The following is a 25658-nucleotide window of genomic DNA, read 5'->3' as shown; positions in this document are numbered from 1 at the left end:
TTTTGAGGTTGATCTTCCAATTCTGAGGCTGCTTTGCATGATAGAAAGGCTTATTTTGCCTGTTTAATGTTATGCCAATATCTTATTGCCTGAGCTGTGTTCTCATACTTTTAACAGTTTACTTGACAGGTAAAAAATACTGAATACTGATTGTGTAGATGAAATAAACTCTTTCTTTCATGGCTGTGAACAATTCATTATTGAATGCTTATAATTTCTGATTGGTTTTGTCAACGTTGTCTTTCTTGGCAGTGGGGTTACTGCTCCAATACCGTTGTTTATGCCTATACCCGACCGGATCGCCCGGAATGCTGTGTAGTCTTTTGGGACACAAAAAACAATGAGAAATATGTGAAATATGTCAAGAGCCTTATTTCCATAACAACTTATGGGGACTTCTGTGTTTTAGCAACCAAAGCAGATGAAAATCAGCCTCAGGTAAAATCTGTCTTTTAATTTTCGCATGAAATGCTCTGTTCCACACGTCAGTTTTTTACAGACAATAAAATGAAATGTAAAAGTCTGAATCTGTCTTAGAGTTGTGTCAGTTGTCATTTGATGGAATAGCACTTGAAGGGGCTCAGTGTTTAAAAACAAAGAATCCCAACAAATAACAAAGTAGCTGATAAACTGCATCTACAGATGAAATCCTTGTAGCCATTAGTAAACTAATAAAAACTGCACCCTTCCAGATTAGTGTTTCTTTAGAAATATTTGGAACAGTTCTCCAGAGACAAGCTAAAAGCATCAGAACAATAACGAATATTTCATCAGTCAGAAATGGAAAAAAAGGGGCAATTTCTTAGGTGATGTAAATTGCATGTTACTGCAAACTTCTTTGTTTATTAATTTATTTTATATGTAATCACAAATGATAAATGTATCCTTTGGTTAATGAATGTTCGGTTAGTGTGATACTGTTACACGATTTTTCTTGCTCAATCACTTCAGAATTATTTTTCTGTATCACTTGTATATTGCTTACGAAGGAGGAGCCTGAGACAGAGTCATTTGGTGCCATGGTAAAAAACCCCAAACATGCTTTAGTGCTGCTTTGCTTCATTGTGCAATAAATGGTATACTATCATATGGACTGAAAACATAGGATATGTGGCCATAACCATTTGGTGAAGTTGAGTGCAATACAATTTTGGGGGATTTTTTTGATTGTAATTTTAAAGGAGGAAACAAACAGTAGAGAGATTTAGTGTAACTTTATTGAGTATAAATAAGAGATTTAATTTTAGCACCTGAAAATTACAGATAGTAAGGACCTTTCATTTGTTTTGAAATGGCTCCAGTGGAGTTATTAACACTGTGAGTTGCCAGGTTTTAGGAAATGAAGTGCATAGGCTTATGGGTAGAAGTTCATTAGAGTTGTTTTCTGAAGAACTGATTTGGTTTACAAGAGATTTTGGTCATTAGAATTGTGCTTTCAAATTGGCAGAATGTACAGCAATAGTTAAAAAAAAGACTTAATTTCAGCAGGACCTGTTTAAAGATATTGCAAGTAGATGTGTCAGTAAGTTAAGAAGGACTTCATGTTGATACCATTAACAAGGCTGGATAAATCAGATAATGGAAACTCCCTGCCCTGGCACCACCCTGTGTGGGTCATACAGCCAGTCGTGGATACTGCTACTCCATCATCCCTTGACAGGCTCTGATCTAGTGACTTGGAGTCACAGAAGTTACTAGTAAGGGCATAAAAGAGGAATTTATTGTAGAGTGAATGTGGGCATAATTTACCAGAGACGAATTAATGTAAACATGATGGAAATAAAAAAATAAGACAGTTAAGAAAGCTATGTGTGTTTTCCTACAAAGGCAAAGGCACAACGTATTTTTTTGGATAATAGAAATTTGAGAATGCTGGTGGACAGTTTAACTCATGAACAAAGAAATAAAAATACAATTTTTGTGAGGTACTTATTGGTGGCCAAACCAGAAAAAAAAAATTATTTAATGAAAAGAAATCCATGTTCAGCTCTTTTTCTTTGAAAGAATGAAGTTCACACAGTAGATGAAAAGATAAGTTGAGCTGCTCTCAGTGCGGCCGGGTTGGGTCTGTGGCTCAGAGCCAGGAAGCCGTGACCGACCCGGAGGGAGCGTCCCGCAAGGGACACTCATCCAGAGGGAACCCCCGGCGTTCCCTCAGCCGCCGGGGATGCCTCTGCAGAAAGGTGCCTGTCTCAGCAGGCTGTCAGCCCTTCAGTGATTCAGCGAGAGTGACTCCAGCTCTTGTTCTGCGGGGCAAACCCCAGGCTGGACCAGGAGGAGAGACGAGAGGCTCCTTTAGCAGTTCCGCATGCGGCAGCTATTTTAGTCCGCACCCCGCGGAGGCCAGGGACGAGTTCTCCCAACTCAAAGGGGGAGAAGGGTAGGTCTTACAGGGATACAAGGGTGGGGGTGAGAGGGTAGAAGCCAATGGATTCCAAGGAATCTACATAGGGTCTCCCAGAGGAGCATGGTTCTTGTTTTCTCTCACCCTCACCGAAAGTGCTGCCTTTTCCAAGGGGATTCTGCTGGGAGGTTATGCAATCTTTATCTCAGCAGGCCTCCTCCAGGGCAGGGGCTGGACATACCCCACACTCTCATGTGATGAATAAGCTGTCAATCTATCAGTTTAAAAGGGTAGCTGTACAGTTGCTGTATTCTGCTACCACAATTACATGGATTGTTCAGAAGGTGAAAGAGCCATGAAAAAATAATTATCTTTCATTTTCTTGGAGAGTCAGGGTAATGACTCTTGGGCAACTCACATTTTGGTACCAAATGTGAATTATATTATATTTATTTTACGTGTATATTATATTTATTTTAAGTTTAAAGACTTGGCAGTAAAAGTTGCTGCTTAATTTCCACACTTCTCATTCAAGGCATTTCCCTATGTAATAATCATTAAGCTATTTAATTCTTGATTTAGATCTGAAGAAATAAATACATAAGCTACAACAATGAAGCATTGGTGTCTAGCGAATTGTTACATATTTGCATCTTCCTGAATTTAACAGCCCAATATCTGAGGTACCTGTGCTATCAAATCCTTCCCCAGTGGCATTACAATAAGGGCAAAACTAAAAAAACCTTTTTTTGTAGTACCTGTGATACTGCAGGGCACAGGAAGAGACTTACTGACAATTCTCCCCACACTGTTACCCTCTTGGAGGTTCAAGGAGATGGAGATCTGCAAAGGATAAAACAAAGATCCTAACTGCTGAGAGTTCACTAGATTGTCTTTTGCATGAGCAGCTGATGAGAGTTGAGCCACTGAGTCAGTGGTGTGTCATGCCTGTAAATACTCACAGTGCAGTGTGTGCCTCACAGCAGCAGGGAAGATGCTGCCTGTCTTGCCCATGTGTTGTCTGTGGACATGCTGCTGTTACCTCCTACCTATTGGATTTTTTCTGGTAGATTTGCTCCCATGCATAAAACAGCTGGTTACTTGCCTGTTTTGTGCTTGTTCTTCATTTATAGTGCTAATTGGCAAGTATCTCATTACTCTCATGCTTACGCTGCTTTATATTTGCTGTAGTCACGGTCTCTGTGTTTTCTGTTGCTGATGAGCATTAGAATGTGTGATGTGAGTTATGAGATGCACCTTCACAGAAAACCTTGTACAGCTTACTAATTTACAAAAAGTGTGGTGGTAATTCATTTCTACCTTGGTTTTATTTCCATACAGTATGTGCTGGTTCTCTGCAATTCTATTGGCACACCCTTGGACCCGAAATATATCGATGTTGGTAAGCAACTTGGTATAGTCTTATTCTGTAACTTATGTTGGAATTGACCTGTTAGTTATCTGTTAATAAAGATAATGGCTTATAAAACCTGTCATATTCCTTGTCAAATTGGCTAAACTTAAACTGAGTTTTCAACTTAATGCAAACTATGGATAATAGAATTTTTAAAAATTGCTACTTTTCTTTTTTTTCTTTTTAATGGATGGTTTTTGGCAATTCAGATTTTCCTTCACAACAGTCGTAATTCAACTTCTTTTTAAGGAAATGTACTTTGAAAAGGGTCCAGTTGTATCAGAGGAAGTGAAATAATTTGATTTGGACTTTCATTTAAAAATAACTTGTTGCTGCTTCCCAGATATCTTAAACATTAATTTCTTGTGTTTCAGTGTTGATAATGTCTTCTTTATCTTCCTCACAATTGTTTTATCTAAATAGTTTCAGATTATAAATTAAAATTCAATTAAAGAAAAATTAGTGGATTATAACAGAACTATGAAAACTCCCCCAAATCCTAAATAGTGCTTAATTCCAGGCTTTCCCTACTTCTTGTTTGCTGCAGGTGTGGTACAGAACATTGCCAAGTAATTGCAAACCACTGCTTTCTGTGAGTTTTGCTTGAGCATAAGGATCATTGATTATTTTCCCTTTAAACAGATGAGGGAATTGTAGACAAACTGGCAAATTAATAATTTTTTTGATGAATGAATCCACTTTTATTTGTTCTGGTTTTTGCTTTATTTTTGGTTTGTTACCCAAATAGATCTGAATTTGGATTCAGAGTAGACACTGTGAATCCTGTTTGCAGTTTTCCTTTTGAAGCTTGATTCTTTGATTAACTCTCCTGTTTTGTTGAAAGGCTAAATAATTTATTTAAATTTATACAAATATTTATTTGCTTTTGAATGAGAGAGAAGACTCTATAATGACAAGAAACCTCATGAAGTTTTTATGTAAATTGCCTTCTAGAGCCATTGTTTTATCCTCTCTGAAAAAAGAGACTACTCTGCCTAAATTAGTCTCAGTAGAGAAGTTAGTTCCAAGCCATAGTGCTAATACTTGGTGTTAATATTAAACAACAAACAGTCCTTTTGTCTGATAAAATTGATGGGTAAGGTGTCTAGCAAGGTTTTGGTAAGATAGAAATGATGAGAAAAGTAAGATGAAGAACTATTAAACAAGGAAGTAACAACAATTCACAGAAGAGTATAGGTAGGAAAAAATCAACCAAAGACTAGAAAAAATTGAGATCATAAAGATGATTATTTTCCTCAACCAATGCTTCTAAACAGTTTTATTCTTTCTTATCTATTAACTAAGTTTGTAAGTATCAATTTCTAATGTTCAATTTTTCAGTGATAGCAGGAGGAAATCATCTGTGAGTCATACATATTTTGTGAAATTCATGCCCTATATTGTAGATCATAAATAAAATGAAGAGTATGCTCTGATGAATGAGTTTGACTACTTTGTCCCATGAAAAGTGTATGAAATACTATGGTAGTTTTAGTCTTGTGATTTCTGTTTGTGTCCCTTTGATGTCCTCTTGCCACCTTTTGCAATAGGGGGGCCATATCAGAATCTTAAGGAATAATGTGTCCAGGAAGTTCAATATCAAAAGTTTTACCAAGAATGGATGAAAAAATAGCAAAAAAACAACCAAACAATGTTCCCTCCCTCCCAAAAACCCTAAACCCAAACCAGAATCCCAACAACATAAGCACTGAAATAAGATGATGTGGTGGGTGATGGTGGTGTAAGTTGGGTGGCTCTTTTGTCCCCCTGTCCTGTGTCTGCTCCTGATCAGATGTCTACACTGTATGTGCCCAGTAGTTTCCTGTTCTTACTTGGCAGGTGGGATTGGGTGGGAGGCAGATTCAGGGATTTAGAGGGAGTAGTTCTTCTCATTTCTGCAGTTGACATCTAAAATAAGTTGAGTGAATCATTCATGAAGGGGGTCTTTTTGCTCTCCATTGGGTACAAAGAAGCCCAGGGCAGCCAGCTCATCTCTGTCAGAGATGTCTAAAATTAGGCGAGATGAATCCCACTCACTGTTAAAATTAGCTTTGCATATACACCTCTAACTCTGCATTTAAACTCTTTGCTTTGCATTTTTCTAGTGTTCTGTTTATGTGAACTTACTGAATGTATCTGTGAGTTTTATTTACATTATAAACAAAGGTTTCTTTGTGATTCTGCCAGTATGATCCATCTCCTACAGCTGCCTGTACACAAGAAAAGAATCCTTTTCAGTAACTGGGAACAGTTAAAAAGAAAGGCTATTTAATTGAAGAAGGCTGTTGTTATTCCAACTGTATTTGAATTGCACTGAAGAGATTAAACAATTTATTCCTTTAGCATAACGAAGCCTTCTGCAGTCTGCTGCTGTTCCCTCCAGTATTGGAGAACCAGTTTAGTGCAGAGATTTGCAATGCTCTTTTCTAAAGTGAGTTTGCTTGTGAAAATGCTGGGCCTTATGGCCTTCAGCCGCATAGATGGGCAGATACCTGAGGTTAGGAATATTTACATTTTTGAATCCTGAAAAATTTCTGTAGCCTCAGTAGTTAAAACATTACAAGTGAGTCATTCATTGCTGTATGGTAAACACAGCCAAAGATTCAACCTTTTTTTAAAAATATATGCATCCTGTAAGACTCCTTTAAAGTTTGCTCTCCAAACTTGCAGAAGGGATTGAAGGTAAAAGTGTAAAGCAAATGCCTATAAATGCAACTCCTTTGGAACACATTGTGCTGGTTTCATCATAGTTATTTTCCTCTTTCTGTAACATTTGAAAATGCAACTTTATAGAACAACTTGAAATATTTACAGCATAAGGTCAGTTTGTGTGAGAGGTTAACAGCTGTACATAGTCAAGGTCCTATTGTACAGTATGTCATGCTGTTTATCACAGTTGGAGCTTCTTGGCAGTAGGAAGTGTAATTGTTCCAGTTTGACAGCATGCTGAACTTAAGCAGCTGTCTGGCCTTGCAGAAGTCAATAGAGAGAGAAGACCTTGTAAAACTTTAAGAGCAGAAGACCTTTCTGAAAGTTCTTCTAAGATTCCAGTTGATACATGATTTCTAACCAAATCATTGACCTTTTGTTCTGCTTATAAATGAGGAAAATCCACATTAAATAATTTATCAGGTGAGAGTCATTATTAATAGTTTAAGGTATTAGCAGTTAAAAAGTAAAATTAACTTATCTATTCCTCAAGATAACTGGAGGGGTGTTACTGACTTACAAAACATACTATTATCTGTTTGTGATATTCTTTTTTTTCCTCTTCTTTATACCAGTACAGTTTTTCAGGTTATTTTCGTTTAGTAAACTGATATATTGTTACATTAAGTTCTGTCCACAAAAAGTTAGATGAGTTTTGTTTTGAACTCTTGTTCTCATTTTGGAGTTCTAAGTGCCGTCTTTCAGAGTGGCTTAAATACACTTAGGTTGTTACTTTATTTGATTTTCATAAATGCTGAGAAAAAATTATTTCTTATGCTGTAGGATGTCCTCAACAGACTACTTGGTGTCTGTGTGCTCCTACCTTTTCTTGAGTATGTGCTCTTCACTGCCATGAGTCTAAACTATACTTTTTGACTGGCTGTAACTACTGCAAGTTGAACACACCTATTTTTGGTTTCTAGCAGACTGCCCCTTGTTGAAACAAGAATCACCTGGAGCTCTAGTGAGCATAAAGGGTTTATTCCTCCTTGAGACTTTGGTGCCTTACAGGCCTCTTGGGCAGAGCCTCTTGGACTTTGTCCAGGTAGAAGATTGATAGTGGAGAAAAAAGACTGCTCATCTAGATATGCTAAATAGCTGCCAGAGTACTTAAATAATGCATCTGAGAATGTGTGTTAAGGCACAATTTGTCTGATTTGTCAATTTATAGTATTTTATAATACTGTTTCAACAAAGCACTATTAATCTCCTAATGACAAAGTAATTGTGACATTATGCAATATTTGACTCACCCTCAGGAGATGTAAATCTTGCTCTTGGGCTCTAAGCCAGTAGCTCAAGTAAGGCTCAAGAAAAGAAGTGCTTATTTCCTTTATTCTGTTGAATTTTTAATTATGTCATTAGCTTTCTAATGCTTGTCTCTGTTAAAGTTGGCAAAAAAAGATTAATCAGTCATTATCTGATGAAGGGCCATCACTTCAGCTTTCTTTAGACATTGATGGGTGGTTACACTTTCAGCTGTTCCTCATACTGCTTTTTATTTTGTCCAAAGGCATTTTGCTTCCTGTGCCTTGTGTTTGAGGTCCTTCACAATAGCTCATGTTTGCTAGCCCATAAATTACTCTTTTCTTCATTGTTTAACATTACTGCATTCCATCCTACTTTGGTACAAAAATTAACCAACACAGTGTCTTCTGTGCTTGTTTTACAGGCTCACAGGCTTTCTGTCAAAGTCCTTTGATGAATAACTAAATATACACTACAGAACGTTAAATATCTTGTTATATCATATCTTTTTAATGGAAACACAACAGATGGTATCTGCTAAGAAAAGGTCACTCAGGCTGGATTATATCATCATCTTACATGTGCTTAGGAGCACTGACATACTGAAGTGTTGAGTTATCTTTCAAGTGTGTGTTAGCACCCAGTGAAATTAATACACCAGCCTGACCAACATACAGGTGGATTAAAGGCAGAGCTGGAGTCATGTCCAGGTGTCTTGCCTCCCTCCTGGATGCCTTAGCAGGGATGACTGAACTACATGTGAAACAGCACTTGAATTGCTGTTACTTGCTTGATCCTTTTAATGTAAATCATAACAGATTCTGAGTATGTTCTGTAAACTGTGGTTGTTCATGAGTTGTCCCACATGTCCCAACATGTTCAGTTGTCCCTGCTGTTGCCTGACATTTTCTTCAATTTGTGAGCCAACACTTGTAGAGATACTTGAATCAAGCTCTAAAATTAGGTAGATTTATTGATTAGACTACGTTCATTCCAGTTTCTCAGGAACAGCCTGTAACAGACTTGTATGGAAACAACAGTTTAGTATTGTCTGTCAGTCAGATTGCTTCCTTTCCATCAGATTTAGGTGGGATTTCTTGTCTTTCTTGTTTGTGTATCCTATCTCATAGACTGAAAAGCATCCCAGCCTTTTCGTGTGGTGAAGTAATGTAGTCAGTCATGCACTGAGTTTGTTTTCTGTCTACTATTTTTACAAGATTAGACATTGAAGCAGGTGTTTTCTAACAGTTTTGAAGTGAGATGGAGTGTGTGTGGATGAAATGCAGACATTGTAGGTTATTTGAGATTCCTGGATATATAGGAAAAAAGTTTCTTTCCTTCAGGGAGGAGGCTTTATGAAGGAATAGTGAAGAGAAATGAGGTGAAAAGAGAAAGGAGGGCCAGAGAGAATTTAAAGGGCAGTTGTTTCACATGTTGGAGTTGTTTTGATGGGGATGGTTTGTTTAGTCCTTTTCAGTATTTTGCCACTGAAAAGTAAAGCACCTGTTTAAGTGTTTTCCCCACATATTTTCAATGTCTGAAAATGAAGTATTAAGACATCAATACTGAAGTTGGGTATCTGCAAAATCAGCAGGAAGAACTAAACAGTTTCAGAAGTTTACACGTTGAGCATGGAAAGCTGCTGTGCATGGGGAATGCTGGGCAGAGGAGTGTCCAAATCTCTTGCCTTCTTCAGACCTTAGGTGCTTGCATTTCTGTCTGCTTAATAGTCAGAGCACAGGTTCTGTGAAGGGCACTGATGCTCAGGTAAGCAGCACCTGCTGGTAAATCAATGCTGTCATATAAAATGGTATTTCCCTACACTGAAGGAAACTTAGGTAATTAAACCAGCTGCCTGGAAAGGGATTCTAGATCTTCCTCAGCCTGAAGGGATTGCAATGAGCATATTGTCTTTCCTAGGAAATGACAAATCCCATTCCTTCCTTCTCTGCCCCAGCAACAGCCCAAACTTGGAGTGGCTGAGACATCCTTCCCTCATGCTGAATTTATGCTATTATGCAGTCAAGAAGGAAAACATTTTAGGAGCAGAGCATAGCCCAGTGTGGAAGGCTCTGAGGTGAGAAGGTGGGATGGAATACTTTCAGTTGGTGGAGACTGACAAGGATCAGCCAGTCCATGATCACTCTAGGGCTGACCAAAAGCATGTTGCTAAGGGCATTGTCCAAATGCCTGTTAAACACTGACAGGCTTGGGGCACTGACCACCTATCTAGGAAGCTGTTCCAGCATGTGCCTACCCCCTCTGTAAAAAGTGTTTCTTATCTCCAGTCTAGACTTGGATTTCAGTTTCTTTTTCCACAGAGTTTTCTGTTTGTGTTTTCTTGTTCAATGATTGACCAATATAAAATGCTAAAGCAATTCTAGAAAAAATGCCATGTGTGTCCTACTTTTATGCAATTGTTGAAGTTATATAGGCAATTTTGTAAAAGCATCAGTTCCCACATAGAGATGCTGCTCTTCCAGATGTGGCTTTGAATGGATCTGATGCTGATGATTGTGTCTGTGTGCTGTGCCCTGTGATTTCATGTTTGGCTTAAATCCAGTCATTGCTGAGCCTTCTGTTGCAAAGAAGGGAAGGCCCTGCCCTCCATGCTGGCTGCTCATTCCTGCCTGCTCCAGCATTTGTGATTTTCTCTTTAATCCACCTTAATGTAATCTTTTATTTATTTATTTTTGAGGTCATTTAGATGAATGAACTGATCCAACTTACTCTGCTGTCCAGCTGCTGCTAGAGCTGATATGAAAGAAGTGGCAGGAAAATGCGTCAGGGGTTGGTGTGCGTGTGCTTTTTGGCAGTAACAGTCACTTTAGTCTTAGGCATGTTCATAAAATGCCTAACTGATTGTATTCCCCTGGATAAAGCATGGATGCTTTGCCATCTTGTTTCTGGATCACAATAGAGCTTATGTGAACAACCTTTTTTCCCAGATTGGGCTATTTCAGGGTCTGCACAAATGAGCAAGTTTAGGCTCTGTGGAAGCTGTAAGTCAAAGGGGGCATCACCTGGTGAGTGTGAGGAATGCCCATGGCTTTCAAATGTGGGTATGGCAATGTGGTTTAACATTGTCTTGGCCCACAAGTACTCAAATGTTGACTAATTTGAGTCCAAATATGAGGCTTAGTACAAAAATACTGTGATTTGTGCAAACCTTATTCCCTCACAGGTCAGGAGATTCTCTTGTTTCATTTTTAAAGCATTGATTGTTATGGCACATACAGCTGGAAGTTAATAAAAGAACAGAGTAAATACATAGAATTTATTAATGTTTTTGATGAAACAGGAGACTGTATCAGTTTGGATGTGACTAGTTGAAATGAATGTTATAAGTACATGAAATACACTGAGTTGTATATAATGTAAACAACTGTGCTGCTCACATGTTAAGCATCATCACTAAGCCTTCTTACCCAGTATTGACATTTTTACTCAAAAGTATTCTGCAGCCATCAGGTAGCTTATATAATCCTCTTGGTTTCAAAGAAATGAAATCTGTTCAACCAATCTTCCCCCATCTGTCTCTTGTAGCAGTGCTCTTCTATGTGGCAGGCTTATAGCTCCCTCCAGAGTTCTGTTCTGTTCTAAAATACAGAGCAGAAAAAAACCAAAAGAGATTCACTGTAAAAGAATTGTATTTTGTGCTCACATCATGTTATCTGCGTGACTCAGTGTTCCACTACGAGGCTGGTTTGCACAATTCTTCTGAATTTATCTGGGGGTTTTTTTGGTATCATCATGATTTACTTGTAGAACTTAAAGACATTGGGTGATTTACATACAAGGTTTCTTCATTTTTCTATGCCTTCACTGTTTTGGTTTTGTTGGGTTTTTTTTTTGTTTGTTTTGGTTCTTTTGTATTGTTTTTTTTTTTTCCTGAGCACGGACAGCAGAAATGAGATACTCAATTTATGCACAAATTCTAAGTGGGCTTAGGGCTGAAGTAAAGAAAATATTCTGCATTCCTACACAGTGATTTTTTGGTATAATAAAGTAAGACTAAATGTAGAGTCTACTAAATATTTAATTTGTTGCCATTCAGATAAAGAATTGATATTTGGCCCAGCTGTTAACTAAGGTACAAACAGCATTTCTAGGTCTTGTCTAACTAAAATTTATGAACTGATTTTAAGAAGAAGAACCTCTTCTAGATTGTCAACTTTTGAATAGCCTTAAATATGTCAGGTATAGAAGTATTTAATAGATCTTGTTAATGAGATTCAAGATATTCCTGAAATAACTGGTCATTAAAATGAAAGTTTGTCTATATGTATTTGATGTTTTCTGCATCAGCGCATGAAGATTTGCTGAAATAGTAGGGAGAAAAGTGTTAATGGTAAAATCAGAACTTTTAAAGAATTTCTCTTTTCTTCTGGACAAGGCCACAAGGCCTCTCTGAAACTTGTTACCAGCTAGTGAAAACTGCAGTTAGGTTTTGTGTGGGTGGATTTTTTGGTTGTTGTTTTTTTGCTTTTAATGTATGGGCATATGCTTTCATCCCTCTTGGAAAAAATTTATGAATCAGCATCTACTTCAATGCTTGCTGCTCTAATTTTGCAACTCTTTGGGTTTTGTAACAGAGCCATTGTTTGTCACAATGACCAAAACACACGTGATTGCGGCTTCCAGACAAGCGTTTTACGTCTGGCAGTATCGGGTGGCCAAGAAGCTCACAGCCATGGAAATCAATCAGCTGACACGGACCAGGAGAGAGGGCAGGGAAAGGTTTGTCTTCAGGCTTTGTCATTTTTCTTCCTCTGCATTGGTGTCATTGATAAGGTGGATTCTGCCATGTCTAAAATGCAAACCCTTATCTTCTCATTTTTTAATCAGGTTTGTTGACTTGCAGGCCTGCAAGATGAAATACTAGTTTTTTATAACAACTGTGTGTTATCCAAATCCCTTAGACTTTTTTGAATTAGTTCCTGTTCAGTGTCTCCATTTGCTTGCTGCATACTTTCCTTACAGAGCTGTGTGTCTTGCTGCCTTTTTGCCCCTCTCCTGTTTCTCCTCCATGCTCTTAGTTTCCAAGCAGCTCTGTTCCCTGTGATAACTTTAACTGCTTGTCGTCTGTCACTGCCTGTAAGAATACAGTCTGTCCAGCTGGCTCTTCTCTAATACACTCGTGTCTGATTGTGGCTTTGACAACTAATCCTGTATGGACTTTTATCCTCTCAAACTAAACAAGCCAAAGTCAACATTGTTTTGCTTCCAAAATATTTCCTTCCCAGGTGCTCATTTGTGGCATTAATTTTTCTGTCACCTCCACAAGCTTGCAACTTTGTCATGGTTTTCATGGTTCTTCCATAGAGACACTATATCATCTTTGTGTAAATCTACCATCTCTTGTCACCATATATCCCTAGTAATGAGTAATTATTTGTACATAGTGTAATAACTTATATTGTTGTAGGACCTGGATGTTCTAGCCTTGGACAAGATTATAAATTGATAAAAATATTGAAAAATGTAAATAGTCATAATTCATCATTAATGATGATTTTAGCATTCTAAAATCTTTCCTAATGCTACTTTTTAAGGCAAAAGAGAAGTTATGAGTAAGTGTTGAATAATGCAGTAATATATAAGCTTTTGTGGATGTGAAGGTGAAACTCTTCATAGTTATGGAGAAGAGCCTGGGGAAATATGGAAGTGTATGTTTGAAAAGAGACAACTGCGTGGTTGGTGGTTTGCAGGAACTTAGTGTTACAGGATGAAATCTTACAGATCATAGGGAATAGACCATCAGGGCTGTGAAAGTGAAAGCAGTTGCCATATCTTTATATCAATACAAAGCAGGTTTATCAAAGGGGGTGCTTTGGACCATAAGAACAGGCACAGCTTTTATTGTCTTCTCTAATTACAATGGTTTCTTCTCCAAGGACATACCTATATAATACCAAAGATAATCCTTTCTTTGGACTCACTTTTTCTTCTAACTTTCCTTCTCTACAGGATCTATCATATTGATGACACCTCTTCAGGGTCTGGAGATGGACACCTTGATTACAGCAGAGCTTTTGAAGTGAGTGATGTTCTGAACTAGTTTATTGTGGTGTCACTGGTAGCTTGAAAGAGCAGTAGTACATGTTGATTTATTTATTTTCAGCGATTTTCATTAGTAGAAGTGGTTGTACTTAAAATTTCTTTTACTTCTACCTTTTGTACATAAGTGTTATGTTTCTTCCCTCTGGTTGGTGCTGTTACCTATGTCATGTGTTGCTGGAAATTTACAGCAAACGATAGGGAACATGGAAAAAGTATATTCTGGGGTACAGTATGTAGACACCTGCTGTCTTCTTAGTCAGAGGCAGCTCCCCTTACTTCAACAAAATATAACCTTGTTAAAACTCAATATCCTTTGTGATATTTTCTAATATTTTTGGCTGTTTTCACTTCAGGTGTGTGTGCGAGTGCTGACTGTCCTTAGTAATATACCTGAAATTATTAATTAACAAGCCTCACAAGTCTGGGATTGTTGCTTTCTTGTGTTTTCTGTTAAACACCTGTTACATTTTGGGTTTCTTATATTTCTGGAGGGATGGGCAGGACAAGAAAGGAAGGTGTTAATATTGTCATGGTTCCCATAGCAAAGGCTACTAATATCATAAACCATCCATACAGTGTATGCTGACGTTTGATAGCCGGCTCCTTTTCATGTGGATACGTAGCAACATTCTTGTTTATTTAAATAAACCTTCTTTCTTTAACAGGGCATTCTTAATTTGCAGTAAAACTGATACTGATATCACTTGTATACTTTCAGGGAACAATAGATCCAATTTGTGCAATAACAGCATCTGATAAGATACTACTTGTGGTAAGCTACACAATTAACACAACTTCTAATTGCCTCTTGTGCTTGTAGACATAAGATTCTTCTGCTCTGTGTTCATAAGCAGTCATAATTTCAAAGCATTTCTGAAGTTAGAACTTACACAAAATCTCTTTCTAAACTTCCTTGAAGATAACTTTAACAGTTTCTTCTGTTAACCTGGATTCTTTCCTTAGGAGGGCTAATACACTAAGTACTTACAATTTAATTACAGACTAGTTGCCTGAGTTAATACTTACACATAGGATTTTATAAAGTCTAAGTCAAGACTTAATTCTGTAATCTGAGTCCTGGGAAGTCTCTTTGACTGTATGTTCTAGGCACAAAGATTACAAAGTTTGTCTGTTTACCTTTTAATGGTATAATGTATGGTACGATACCATATACAGATTCATACACTTATGGATCATACAGATGTGTGAGGTATTGAATCATGCCAAAGAGCCAGTGCATTTTTTTGTTCTGATCTGGAAAGTGATCTCATTAGATGAACAAACTTACATGTTGGCTTTAAAGCAAACTAACTGAACAGGACAAAGAGAGAGAAAGAACACTATTTCTTCCCGTTACCCACCTTCCAAGAAAGATTTTGTTGTTTTCTCATGTTCTTATTCCAGTGTGGATTTTTGTTTGTTTTTTGTTATATCCTTGGACTAGATTTTACAAAATCAGAGGGTCATGGGAGAAAGCATGAACAAGAAAAGTGCAATGGTTAAATAGGTGACTATAGGATTGTTGCCACTTGAAGAATAAGAAAATGAACTTCAGACAATAATTAATCTGTGACTCTTGTTAAAAGGAAAGGAATGTGAGGAAATGCCTTTGAGACCAGATCTGGGTAAATGTGTTGAAGCTGAATGCATATTATAATGGTTCAATTTTCTAACACTTCTGAACTAATGTGCTTCTTAGTCTATAGAATATACACATGTGAAAAAGTCTAAGCTGGTGATTTATGCTGAGGATCTTAGGGAGGGCTTTGGGGGAGAAAAAAAAGAAAAAGAAGGAATAAAATTTGCACTCCTTTAATGTTGACTCATTTCCAGCATAAGAGTTGAACAGTAGGCAGACCAAGCTGGATATGTTGTTCACTTTACAGAAGCACCACGAGAAAATGGTGGCAGTCATCATTTCAGTCCAGGGATGTCAGACTACTTTTCAGCCTGTTGGCCTGATGGTATCTTGACACAAGGAAAGGGTGTTACATTCAGCAAAATAAAGATAAACCACACTGGTACTTAGATTTGTTTCCTGTTACTCAAACCTGTGAATAACCAGTGTATTTTATAGCATTTCCTTTTAAATCTAGCTCTGGTCTTGCAGTAACTGGTGAGACTTATTGGCATGCAGACAGCCCCACGTGAGCAGAGCTGTCCTGCTTTCAGACCTGGGCTGATGCTGTCATATGGTGCTCTTTGAGGGGATTTACCAGCATCGGACAAGGACACCTCTCCTTTCTTGTTTTGTGACCATGTCTGGAGATTCATGGCTCCTGAAATTCTGTGCGCTGTATGTGGACTGTAACTGTTTGTTTTTACAGCCCTGATTTAAGCAGATCTGTCAGTTGTAGCATCTTAAAAGTATTTTGTTTAAATACCAGAATTCATAACTTTTAGGCTGATGACATTCCCTCTTTCCACTCATGCTCTGTCACTTATCCCAAAGCTCTTTTGTCTAAAACAGCATATAAAGAAGACTATTTTAAAGGATTTACTGATGGACAAATTCTCTCACTAAGGCAGCATTGCTCTCCTCTAGGGCAGAGAATCTGGCACTATTCAGAGGTACAGCCTCCCTAGTGTGGCTGTGGTGCAGAGCTATACCCTGGGCTGTCGTGCCTATCAGCTGTGTTTGAACTGCAATTCCAGGTGAGTTACAGATCTGCTTCTAACAGAGGTATCCAATTTCAAAATGCAGCGCTAAAATTTGTGAAAATACTAATTCTATGACATCCACAATTCTATAATAATTATATACTAATTTTAATTTAATAGAAACAATTTATTTATTTTAGTTGTTCTTAATAGTTGCTTAAGCATTTATTTATTACTAATTAATTCCATCTGGACAGTCATTGCTCTGAGAGACTGTTAGTAAAGGTCTCCTGTGTTTTCTACCCTATATACATGAAAATACCTTTGTTTTATTAGATGAACCAAACTTAACCTTCCTTTGATTGCAACATGAATTGATAAAATTATGTCATAACCTGAAACTTTATATCTCTATGACTTCTTTCTGTTTCCGTGTCCTTCTAATGCCTGGAAACTTTGTTCATCCCATTTAATTTTCCATTGTTACAGGCTGTAATTAGTGGTGATGCTTCTAGTAAGTCTGGTTCTCTTGAGCTTTAGCTGTGCCAATACTGAAGTTACTTTCTATTTAACAGCTATTTTTTTTGCAAGAGAGTGCATGAGAGTGTTGGCAAAAAAGGCAAAAATACACAAGAATTTGCAAGGCAATTTTAATCACTTCAAAATAACTTTATAATTTCAAACAAAATTCATAATGCATGTGTAGATCTCTTGCTTCTTCAGGTATAGCCCAAAAATAGATTGCTTCGCTTAAAAGGCAATGTGATCTACTCAGAGCCATATTCAATTTGTTTTGAACACAAGTTGTTTTCTTCCTAAATGACTTTGGTCTAGGGAAATAAGTTCAGATTCATAAGCATTTTGAGGTTAATTTTCTAAATTGCTTTTGATATTTTAATAGGGATTAAGGGTGTCTACCTATCAATATTTAGAAGTGCTCTTAAAATGGCCTTGTAGTAAATACAGGTTACTGTGAGTCACTGAAGACCTACACAACCGTAAATTTTCACATGTAGCCTTTTAGAAATTGTATTTTCCCCATATTTTAAATTACTTCAAAGATTAATTGGATTATACTTCATATTGCTTTATCCCGTTTTAGGGATTAACAATCTGCATCACCACACTGATTTTTTAATTTAATAATCTGCTTCATTGCCTCCTAGTAAATAAGGAAAACCAGTTCTGTTCAGTTGTTCATTTTAGTTTTTGTCAAGAAAAGTTTGGCGAAGGACAGAACCTGTAATTTATTCAACCTGGTATACAATATAAATGGGCGTATTTCAGAACCTTTGCAGGGCCAGATCCTGTGTGAGCAGATGAAGAACATCTTTCCATGTGTCTGGTCTCTGCTGTGCAAAAAAATGAAAATCACATGGATCTGTGCTGGTTCTGGCACATGACAGCATCTCATGGAATATATAGAATTATACTGTGCTGGGTTAGAGAACTCTTTCAGATTTACAGCCTTGAGTAGTGTTATTTGGCTGCCTTATTTTTTCTCTGTTTTTCTGTAGTCGTCTTGCCATCATAGATCTTTCAGGGGTTCTGACTTTCCTTGACCTGGACATGCGGGCTGCAGACAGCACAGGGCAGCAAGAGGCAGGTGAGCAGCTGAAACTGGAACGCAGAGACGTCTGGGATATGAAATGGGCCAAGGACAACCCAGATTTGTTTGCAATGATGGAGAAAACAAGAATGTATGTTTTCAGAAACTTGGATCCGGAGGTAAATATCAACATACATAAACTACTAATTAAAAAAATTCACTTGTAAGTTAATGGCTCTTTCTTGAACAGTATTATTTTTGTGCTTACCATTCAGTTCTGCAAGTGTTTGTTTATATAAACTTGCTTCAGAAAACCTCGAAATCTATCAACTCCTATGTGGGAATGTTGTTTTGGACCAAACAGGTAAAACGAATGGTCAGTCCTAGAAACATAAAAAATGCTGTCATATTTTCTTAAATGTATGAGATTTTCAGGAGCATATGTTTTTGTATGCTTTGGAAAACATAAATGCAATTTTAGTAGAGATGCCTGTAAAACAGTTCAGTTGAATCTAAATATTGGCAGGTGTTGCTTTATCTTTTTCTCATAATTTAATTACAGAAAACATGAGTTTTAATGATGTCTGTGTTTACAGAATTGTCAATAATGTTAATGATTGTAGTATTTGTTTCCTGTTGGAAGTGCAATTCTGTCCTAGTTTAGAGAAGAATGAATCTATATGTACACTTAACAGGTTTGATTAGGATTTAGTCAGAGAGAATACAAGTTCATTCCTATGTAACTTACTTAAATTTAAGGAACCTATACAAACATCTGGATATATATGCAACTTTGAAGATTTAGAAATCAAGTCTGTTCTTCTGGATGAAATATTAAAGGTTAGTATAATTAATTTTATTTTGTAGGAAAAGTTGGTGTCTGTCTAATGATAGATACCTGTTTTGTTGGGTGAAAATAAAGGTCACCAGGAATAAAAGTATGTTTCTTTATCCATTATGTTAGAATCCTGAACATCCTAACAAGGATTACATCATCAATTTCGAGATTCGGTCATTACGAGACAGTCGAGCATTGATTGAAAAAGTTGGCATTGAGGAATCTTTCCAGTTCATAGAAGACAATCCACATCCCAGACTTTGGTAAAATCATCCTACACAGAATCATTTAAGATTTAAAGAATGTTGGTCTACCTAGGCATGTGCTGTGTCATGGTAGTGGGTATAGGGTGCAGGCTCAGGACACCTTTTTGCTCTGTGCTGTATGGGCCCCAAAACACAGTGCTCCTTGTGTTTTGGAGGGAATTTAAAGGAAATTAAAATCTGACAGAAAGCTAACCAAGTTGGTTAAATTAAAATTTTTATATTTTATATGGAACATTAAAGAGCTTAAAACCCAGTAAAGGGAACACATCAGAATGGTAATAGGATAAGAGTAGTTTGAGTAACCTTGTAGCATTTGGACAGGCCGTAAAGGACAGAAATGAGAAGAGCTGGGTGTGCTGTGTTCCCATGTAGCCTCTCAGAAGTAATCTGAGAAATGGAGATATTGGCAGCCTTAAACTAAACATGGCTCAGCTTTTAAACTAAAGTTGAAAAGCCTACACAGCAAACATGTGAGAGTAAACCTGTGAAAACAGGATTTCTGGAAATCTGTTTAATATCCCAGCTTGTAAGGGCTGAAAGAGTAAAGGCCTTAGTAAGTAATTTAATGAAAAGTCAGTGCAGAACCTAAAACTTCATTGACAGGTTTCTTGATGAATGGCATCAATTCTCTTTAACTCCATGGGGATTGTTTACTTATCTGTACCTTTCTTTAGTAATTTTGGCTCTGTCTTGAAGCTAAATGATCTCTTGCAGCATTGGATGTTTAGCTTGCATCAAGGGGGTTAAAGAGTTCACTGTTAATTATGATGGTTCAAGAGGAATTTAGAGTTGCTGAAAGACTGGCCAAGACACCTTGCTTTAAAAGTTTGTCCCAAAAAACATTCCTTTCTATCTGGTTGTGCCCTTGTCTCCACAATGTTCATTTTGAGAAACAGGATTTGCTAGTTACATATTGAAAATTTCTGTAATAATCCTGTAATTTTATTAGCTTGAGTGTGTAGGGTAAAATGTTAGAATTTTGAGTCTTCAGTTTTGCTAATATCTTGAACTAGCTGAAGATTTTTTAACTTTGAGATCTTTCATGCTTTTTTTGCTAGTACCATCTGTTCACTTAATATAAAATGACTATTGGTTTTGCAAGTCTGTGTCTCAGTAAAAGTTTTATATTGTAAAATCACAAAATATATGTGAAATTCTGTTCATCTTGCTCCAGAATTGCCATGAATTTTATTTTTATTATGAGAGAAAACGTGTCACATATTTATGAAGAAGAGATGGATTAGAAGTACTGGATATAAAGCCAATATATTCCAGATCAGAACAAAACAGTGACCTTGCTTCTAGAATGCAACAAACAGGGTGATGTGTAGCAGATCAATTGGTTTATTTGATGTCAGTGATGAGCACTTAAGTGATACCAATCTTCTCAAATTGATGCAAAAATACAGAGCTGATACTGCCTAAGCATGGCTTGGGTCACTGAATACAGCAATAATTAGTGGTTTTGTCAGTGCCTTACAATGTCAATCAGCCAGCCTAAATTTTAAATTGCTTTATTTTTGCAGAAATTTCTAGAGCTCATTCAAGCACCTGATGCACATAGGTTGGCCTGAATTCCCTCTTTGCAGAACTAACCAATGTGGCAGCACCTGTTACAAGGCTCTCCAAAGGTTTTCCTTGCTCTCCCAGACTGCTGTCCCAACAGGACAAGGAATATCCAGATGGATCAGAAGCATAATTTATATGTCGTGGCCAGTGTAGTTGGAGGCATTTAGACTGAGGCTGCCATCAAGGCTTAAAGTTTCAACAAATGCATAGGGAGAAATAAATAAATGGAACTGCACTGAGACCAGCAACACATTTCACAGAAGTGTAACACTCAAATCTTGCCCATTCCTCCCAAGCCAGTGTCCATCTGAACAGCTGAACAAAAGAATATTAGCAATTATTTGAACATCTCTCCCTGACCAAGTACCAGACAGATCACAGAATGTATTAGGAATAAACACATGACTGTATTAAGATCAGCTAATAAACAATAAATTGCAACAACTTGTATGTCTTCTTTAAATAATTACTAGTTAAATGTATCCTCATTTAATTTACTCTAGCTGCTTTTCTATCTGCTATGTTTGTTTTTCACACAGGCGTCTCCTGGCTGAAGCTGCTCTTCAGAAGCTGGATCTGCAGATGGCTGAACAAGCTTTTGTGCGTTGCAAAGATTACCAAGGCATTAAGTTTGTGAAGCGCCTGGGCAATCTGCAGAGCGAGTCCATGAAGCAAGCAGAAGTGGCAGCCTATTTTAGCAGATTTGAAGAGGCTGAAAGAATGTATCTGGATATGGACAGAAGGTAATTGCATGTAAACATCTCAGCAGCAAAGAAAAAAAAGTCTGGGAAAAGAAAAAGCATTCCTTAATCAGGAATGGCTGTTTTCTCTGGAGAGTCTTTACCAGTTTCTGCAAAGACATAAAAGGATCAGATGGAGAGAATTTTGGTTTATCCATAGATAACCAGTTCTGTATGTAAACTAGTGCATTCCAAACTGTTTACAAAACCTTGGCTGCTCTAGGTAGTGCTGTGTTTTATAGATTTTTTTTCACAAGTATTTTGTCGGTATTTCAACTGGGATTCCAAAAATACAAACAATCTTAAATAATGTTTAATTTATGTGGTGTTGCTCTTCGCTAGTAGCCAAGTACACATTCTTCTCAATTACATATACAAACAACAGAGTTTGTAATGAACTGTAATCTTTGGAGAGACAAGAGGACTCTGGATGAAACTGTGAAACATTGAAACCAATCAGCGTAATTTTTGCTCAGGAATGAAAACAAACAAAGCAAAATTTTAGTATTGCTGGGAATATAAATTAACACTAAGTAATTAGCTAGAGCACTGTCTCTATTGAAAAAGGATAATGAGAAATCATCAGCAGCAGTTGTGCAGTGTAGCCTGTAGATGGTAGTCAAACATGGAGAAACATGAATCCCTTACGCACACGTGAAATTTTTAAGCTTTGATTAAAGGAGCCATGAAAAACAGTAGGGAATTATGGAGGAAAAAATTAGTGACTATTTCATTCTGTAAGAGTGAAAGTAAGGGGGACAGGGTGGCAGGCCAGAGGGAGAAGGCAGGAGTTGGGGAGAGTTGCCCAACAGAGCCTGGTAACGAAAACTTCCTTGCATGTCGTTAATTAGTTGATGGCAGTTTGCTGGTCTGGGGATGTGGGCTGCCTCCTGAGCACTTCAGTCACACTGCAACACCCAGTTTTAGATATGGCATATTCCCTTTCACATGGCTGAAGAGAAATTTGGACATAGAATTGCAGAAGTCAAAAACTTGCTTTTTTTTTTACTGCTTTCTTCAACAGTAAAGCATCTTATTGTCCAGCTACAAGAATATGGAAATTCTGTATGACCTTATGTGTCTCCTAGAAAACACAACTTGCACAACTAGAAAACTCCTGTTAAGGATCTACCATAAATCACAATGAAATAATTATATTTTTCAAATACAATTTTAATGTTTTTAGATAGATGCTCTTATTTATCTGACTTCACTGACTTGCTAGTGCCTTCCTTAATTTACTTGTAAGTTGAGGGCATTTTTAAAAGAAGTGCATAGGTCTCTCCCATTTTTCCATATTTTCTATGCACCTGCAGAATTACTTTTATATGAGGTAATATAGAATTATTCTATTTGGTGGAAAAAAACATGCCAGACAGACACACACACAGTGAGTCATATGTATGCATGAATAATAAAAAGGAAAAACTACTGCTGAGTCCTTTCTCCTTTATCCAAAATCACCCTGAATCTGGAAGAGAAGTCTCTGAAATCCATTTTATTACATCTCAGCTTTAGCCTCCATTATTCATATTCCTTGCTTCTTGGCCTTTCCCCTCATCTTTCTTCTGCTTTTAGCCTTTTGCAGCTGCTGCCATCTCTTGTAGTGGTCAGCAGTGAAAGATGCAGAACAGAGTAAGAGGCAACCTGCAGTAATATCAGCCCAAGTGTCTCACGCATTTAACCCCTCAGACAGGAGTGTGGCTGATAAGAAGGTGCATATGTGTGATATAACCTGTGGGTTCTCTTGAGTATTTGCTTAAATGGAATAGTGTTTGAATTGTAAACAAGTTACCTGGGATCACTCTGATACCTGCAATGCAGGTTAAGAACACAAAAATACTTTTGGATACTTTTCTCGAGATTTTTGTTGCCTATTTTTTGTGTTTGACATTTCCCTGCTGTTTTCTGCTAAGAGACCTTGCCATTGGGCTGCGGATCAAACTGGGGGATTGGTTCCGGGTGCTGCAGCTGTTGAAAACGGGCTCGGGGGGCTCGGATGACGCCCTCCTGGAACAGGCACACAACGCTATTGGAGACTACTTTGCAGACCGGCAGAAATGGTACATTCTGTAGAGGAACAGCAGTAAGGAATTTACAAAGGAAGTTATTAAATTGATGACAAAACTTAATTTATGAGGAGGGACAGATGTCAGGAAAGTCAGGATGCAATACATTGGATAATTTTGGCGTGATGAGATTTAGTTCAGACCTTTATGGTTCCATGGTATGATAAACAGAGAGCTGTTGATCAGCTACTCAAAAGGTGAAGGTAAAAAAAATCTCTGCTTTACAGAAGTCTGTCTGCTTCAAAAGAGGGGAAGAAAAGAGAAATACCTATACAGTTGTGATATAGAAAGTATTAACAAAAACAAAGTAGGGTTAAAAGTAGGATGTAATTACTTACCATCAGTGAATTTTCTGAAAGCTTCAACCCACAAATATTTGAGAAGGTCCAGAATTCTCTATGACCTGGATCTGTCTCCAGCTGCTGCCTAAACTGGGCACCCAAGGAAGATTTTAAGGGCAATGCACACTTGTAATGGTATTTCTCCAAAACACATTTTGCAGTCAGCTGCTTACTGAGCCAGAGGCAATGTCTTCATCGCTAATAACTTGAAGGGATTTTTTTTAATGAACGTGTTGCTTTCTAAGCTCATGCCACAGAGTTCCACAGCTGCACTATGTATTGCCATTATCCAGACTGTTGTCACAATGCTGAAAACTTGTGATTAGATTTTAAAAGTTGAGTTTTAGGTGCCTTAGGTAATTTTGGAGAATTGCCTTGGAGGTCTTGGTGCTTGTGTTGTAAAATATGGAAGCACAACAGTAAAGCCTTTCCTGAAAGATTAGTTGTAAGTTGTCCATTATCTGCTGTGATCTCTGCAGATGTAGGAATATAGCTTTAGGAATTCCTCCTAATCTTATGCTAGTCAGAGAATCAATATTGCTACACTCTGAATATGATGATCTGTAAAAATTAAAATTTGTAGTGCATTTTGGAAAAACAGTGAAATTCTAGCTACACAAGCTTTTCCAAGCAAAGTTACCTATTTAAAATGTGATTTTAAATTTACAAATGCAAAAGGCTTACAGAGTTAAAAACATCTCTTGTGTTTATACATCAGAAGCCACACATTTTTTTGTCTTATTAGGTTAAATGCTGTACAGTACTATGTCCAAGGACAAAACCAGGAACGTTTAGCTGAATGTTACTACATGCTAGAGGATTACCAAGGACTGGAGAACCTGGCTAACTCACTTCCAGAGAATCATAAATTGCTCCCTGTAAGCAAAAAACACCTTTATTTTTCATTGTCTTATACCCAACTATTTCTTTAAAATTTCCCATCTTGGGAGGATTAAAAATGAGAGAAAGAATGCAGTGTATAACCTACTCACTTAAGTGCAATAGTGTTACTGTGGTATTGATCTCTGGTATTATTGCTGTTTTCATACTCCATCACTCTCCCTTTCCCTTATTGTCCCAGTTCCCCAGAAAGAGCTGACTGACAATACTCTAAAAGGAGGGGAAATAGGTGGGATAGGGTGTATAGGGTATATAGGTGTACAGGGTATAAGTGAGTCTATGTAGCAGGAAATTACCTACTAAATAATAGCTAATTTAAAACTATGCCATGGTTGATTTAACCCAAAATGCTTGAAAAATGCAAGACATGCTCCTTTAATGCCTTTTTCAGTAAACCAAGACATAGCATTTTCTTTTAACCTCATTGTAATAGTTTTCTTGAATTTACAAGCAGTAGAGCGTAGCACACTGTTCTAAAGATTTTCAACAATGCATGGTGCCTTCACAGGATCCATGAAGCAAACAACCCATTCCCCACCCTCTTCGACTAAATTAACCAAATAGGAGTATTGCTGTTGCTGCACAATGTACTAAAAATGTGGAAGTGAATTTAACACAGTGCTGATGCTTTTTGCAGGATATAGCTTACATGTTTGTGAGAGTGGGGATGTGTGAACAAGCTGTGTCAGCCTTTCTGAAATGTAATCAACCAAAGGATGCTGTGGATACCTGTGTGCATCTCAACCAGGTAAAATAAAAGGAGATAATCTGCTTTAGCAATACCAGTTTAACAGTGAGATTTCTATCCTGATGACCAGTTAAATACAAATCCTTGTTAAGTGTCAGATGTTTTGTCATAGTTTCTGGAAAATTCATACTTCGATGCTTAAGCCAGTTCTCTGAGGTTGAGATTAGACCACTGGAGGGGCAGTGCAAAGCTACATGCAGGGTGTGTGGGCAGCATGCTCAGCATACAGACCTCTGTAGCCTCTGTGAAGCTGGGCTGT

General features: G+C 37.5%; 1 protein-coding gene across 2 annotated transcripts in view; it reads left to right on the top strand.

Moving 5' to 3' along the window:
• Positions 1-25658, top strand: part of WDR35 (WD repeat domain 35) — a 42433-nt gene that overhangs the window by 11162 nt on the left and 5613 nt on the right. For both annotated transcript variants that reach the window (XM_069011645.1, XM_069011646.1), the window contains exons 10-22: positions 253-438; positions 3686-3746; positions 12311-12455; positions 13686-13755; positions 14497-14550; positions 16324-16433; positions 17897-18107; positions 18688-18768; positions 18893-19029; positions 21141-21344; positions 23258-23404; positions 24497-24629; positions 25289-25399. In XM_069011645.1, coding sequence (XP_068867746.1) covers positions 253-438; positions 3686-3746; positions 12311-12455; positions 13686-13755; positions 14497-14550; positions 16324-16433; positions 17897-18107; positions 18688-18768; positions 18893-19029; positions 21141-21344; positions 23258-23404; positions 24497-24629; positions 25289-25399 — 1650 coding nt within the window. The remainder of the gene's footprint in view (positions 1-252; positions 439-3685; positions 3747-12310; positions 12456-13685; positions 13756-14496; positions 14551-16323; positions 16434-17896; positions 18108-18687; positions 18769-18892; positions 19030-21140; positions 21345-23257; positions 23405-24496; positions 24630-25288; positions 25400-25658) is intronic.

Source organism: Aphelocoma coerulescens, chromosome 3 (genome assembly GCF_041296385.1).
Source record: "Aphelocoma coerulescens isolate FSJ_1873_10779 chromosome 3, UR_Acoe_1.0, whole genome shotgun sequence".
Classification (NCBI taxonomy): domain Eukaryota; kingdom Metazoa; phylum Chordata; class Aves; order Passeriformes; family Corvidae; genus Aphelocoma; species Aphelocoma coerulescens.
This window is presented reverse-complemented; position numbering and strand designations above follow the sequence as displayed.